The sequence below is a fragment of the Trichechus manatus genome, unplaced genomic scaffold (genome assembly GCF_000243295.1).
Source record: "Trichechus manatus latirostris isolate Lorelei unplaced genomic scaffold, TriManLat1.0 scaffold00207, whole genome shotgun sequence".
NCBI lineage: Eukaryota > Metazoa > Chordata > Mammalia > Sirenia > Trichechidae > Trichechus > Trichechus manatus.
The window spans coordinates 3,954,651-3,957,389 of record NW_004444143.1 but is presented as its reverse complement, the minus strand read 5'-3'; the positions used below and the strand labels follow the sequence as shown (position 1 = coordinate 3,957,389).

The following is a 2,739-nucleotide window of genomic DNA, read 5'->3' as shown; positions in this document are numbered from 1 at the left end:
GTGTGGGTGACTGTGTGTGTGTGTGTGTGCCTGTGTTAGCTGTGAGTGAGGGTGTGGGTGGCTGTGTGTGGGTGTGGGTGCCTGTGTTAGCTGTGAGTGAGGGTGTGGGTGACTGTGTATGTGTATGACTGAGTGTGCGAATGTGTGTGCGTGCCTGTATGAGAACGTGTGACTGGGTTAGAGTGTGTGTGTATGTGAATGCGTGCTAGTGCCTGTGTGAGTGTCTGCGAGATCTGTGTAGACACCCGTGTTAGTGTGTGCGCAAATGTGTATGAGTGTGTGTTTGTATGTAGTGTGTGGCGTGCGTAGTGTGTGTGTGTGTGTGGAATATGCGGTGTGTATAAGTGTGTGTGGTGTGTGTGAGTGTTGGGAGGGCAGTGGGGTGGGGGTGGGGGCTCAGATTCATCATAGAACCCACCCATCCTCCCCAGTCCTGAGGCATAAGCCAACCCATTCTCTCTTTTGTCTGGAAATTCATCTCTGGCCCCCCTAAATCGTCTCCAGGGAGCCGCGGGGTAACTTCAAGGCCCCTAAACAAACCTAGAATTCTGAGTATAGCTTCTGGGGGCCTCCTTAGAACAGCTCATAGGACCTTTAGAAAACACCAGGGCCTGCAGCACATTCTAGAACCCTAGAGAACACTCCAGGGTCCCCCAGTTGTGCTCAGTTCTCCTCTTCCCTTCCCCTGCAGGCTGCAAACCCGAACAACAGATGATGTACGCCGGGAGTAAAAACAGACTGGTGCAGACGGCAGAGCTCACAAAGGTCCCGAGTCCTAGGGCGGACGGGGCCGGGGGTCTGGGTGCCTGGGTCTGAGAGAGGAGGGGGCCTGGGTCCTCACTGTCTCCGCTCCTAAGTGGATCATAACGCTGAGCCCTCTCCCTGCCCAGGTGTTTGAAATCCGTACCACCGACGACCTCACAGAGACCTGGCTCCGAGAGAAGTTGTCTTTCTTCCGTTGACCTCTGGGCTGGGGACCTGAATTCCTGATATCTGAGTCCCCAAGAGAACTGGGGACTCAAATCTCTGCACGTGTGAGATCCTAAATAATTAAAAATGCAAGAACTTAAAAGATCGCCAGTTCCGGCTGTTTCCCCCCCTCACCGTGGGCTCTGGCCCACAGTCCCTGCAGTACTAGCCTTAGGTCAGCAGAGGGCGAGCAGACCAAGTGGAACTGCGAGTTGAGTTCCTGGAGGAAAGGAGAAGCCTGCTTCTCGGAAGTAGGGAGGGGGCTGGGGGGGCTTGTAGAGTTTCCCAGGGGAATGAGGCAGGCCTGGGCCTCCTGGAGGAATATCTAGATCCGTGGACAGGTCATTCCCAAGGGAACAAGAACACCCAGGTTCCTGAGAGTAAACCAGGCAAGCAAGCTTGTTCCCCTTCCCCTCCCCTCCCCTCCCCCGCTGGGGCCCGCAGGCCTTAGCTGCCCTGAATGCTACTTTTCTCAGCTGAGCCCCAAGGCAGGAAGAATTTAAAAGCCAAAAAGTTGTTGAAGGATCAAATATAACTGCTTCAGGGGCTCGGGAGTTGCTGGGGGTGGATGATTTGCATGGTTGGCTAGGCCTGAGGGCCCAGGGATGGGAAAGGTGAAGAGGATCCAGGGCCCTCAGTGGACCACCGGAGAGGTATGAAGTTGAGGAGACCGGGAAAGGTCACGCCACCTGCCCCACCCCCCTTCTGGAGAGTCTTCTTTCCTTTTTTCTGGCATCTCTGGTTATTTGACTCAGGCTTTTTGTCTGTGTCTCTAATCGACATTTATTGAGCACCCACAGTGTACCAGGCTCTGAGAATTCTGAGATGGCTAGGTCATCACAGGGATGAATTACACTCTCTTGCTTTCTCTCCTTCCCCTCCCTGCCTCTGATTGTTCCTTTCTCTGTCCCCAGATTCAGGGCCCTGGGAATTACCCCCTACCCCTTTCCAGGTTCCCTGTAGAGAGGTGGCTGTTGCCATGGTAACAATGACACAGTGACCTTGGGCCTGAGCTGCCCCTCCCCCAGCCTTGTCATTGTTGTGGGAGGGACCACAAGCCCAGCTCTAACCCTACCCACTCCCTTCCAACCATAAGGCACCATCCCCTCACTTCCTCACCGTGCCGTGTTCCCTGTCCCCAATCAGGCCAAGTCCTCTGCATGAGGGATTCAGGATAGTCACTCTGCACTGAGCTGTAGAGAAATCTCCCCTCTGTCCCCGTCCCCAATGTTCTGGGCGGGATGAGCTCCCCTCCTCTCTGACGCCAGTCCTAGCCCCTCCCACCGCATCTCTCGGACAGAGATGTCTCTCTCTATCTCTCCTTCTGATCACAGCCCCAGTCTCTGATGGCTAGAGACGGAAGAGGAGGAGGGCTGAGGATAGAAGGAAGGGGTCATTCAAGTAACAGTTCAAGGAATTCCTAGCTTGAGGGGTCAGAAAAGCAAAAAGTTTTGTCCAAGGTCATGCGCTTACATAATCATATGAATAATAATCGCTAACTTTTACTGAGGAGCCCTGGTGGCGCAGTGGTTAAGAGCTCGGCTGCTAACTATTAAAGGTCGGCAGTTCGAATCCACCAGTCGCTCCTTGGAAACCCTATAGGGCAGTTTTATTCTGTTCTATGGGGTCGTTATGAGTCAAGAGTCGACTCAACTGCAACTGGTTTGGTTTCTTAGTCCCTATTGAGGGCTTGCTACGTGCCAGCTACTGTCATTTAAGTGTTTACAGGCATTAACTCTTTTAATCCTTGCAGTACCCTATGAGGAAGGT

The 2,739-nt window shown here is 53.6% G+C and overlaps 1 protein-coding gene across 1 annotated transcript in view; it reads left to right on the top strand.

Moving 5' to 3' along the window:
* Positions 1–1,072, top strand: part of GMFG (glia maturation factor gamma) — a 6,370-nt gene extending 5,298 nt beyond the window's left edge. The window contains exons 6-7 of the mRNA XM_004388154.2: positions 692–765; positions 891–1,072. Of these exons, the coding sequence (XP_004388211.1) occupies positions 692–765; positions 891–962 (146 nt within the window). The 3' untranslated portion in view covers positions 963–1,072. The remainder of the gene's footprint in view (positions 1–691; positions 766–890) is intronic.
* The last annotated feature ends 1,667 nt before the right edge of the window (positions 1,073–2,739 follow it).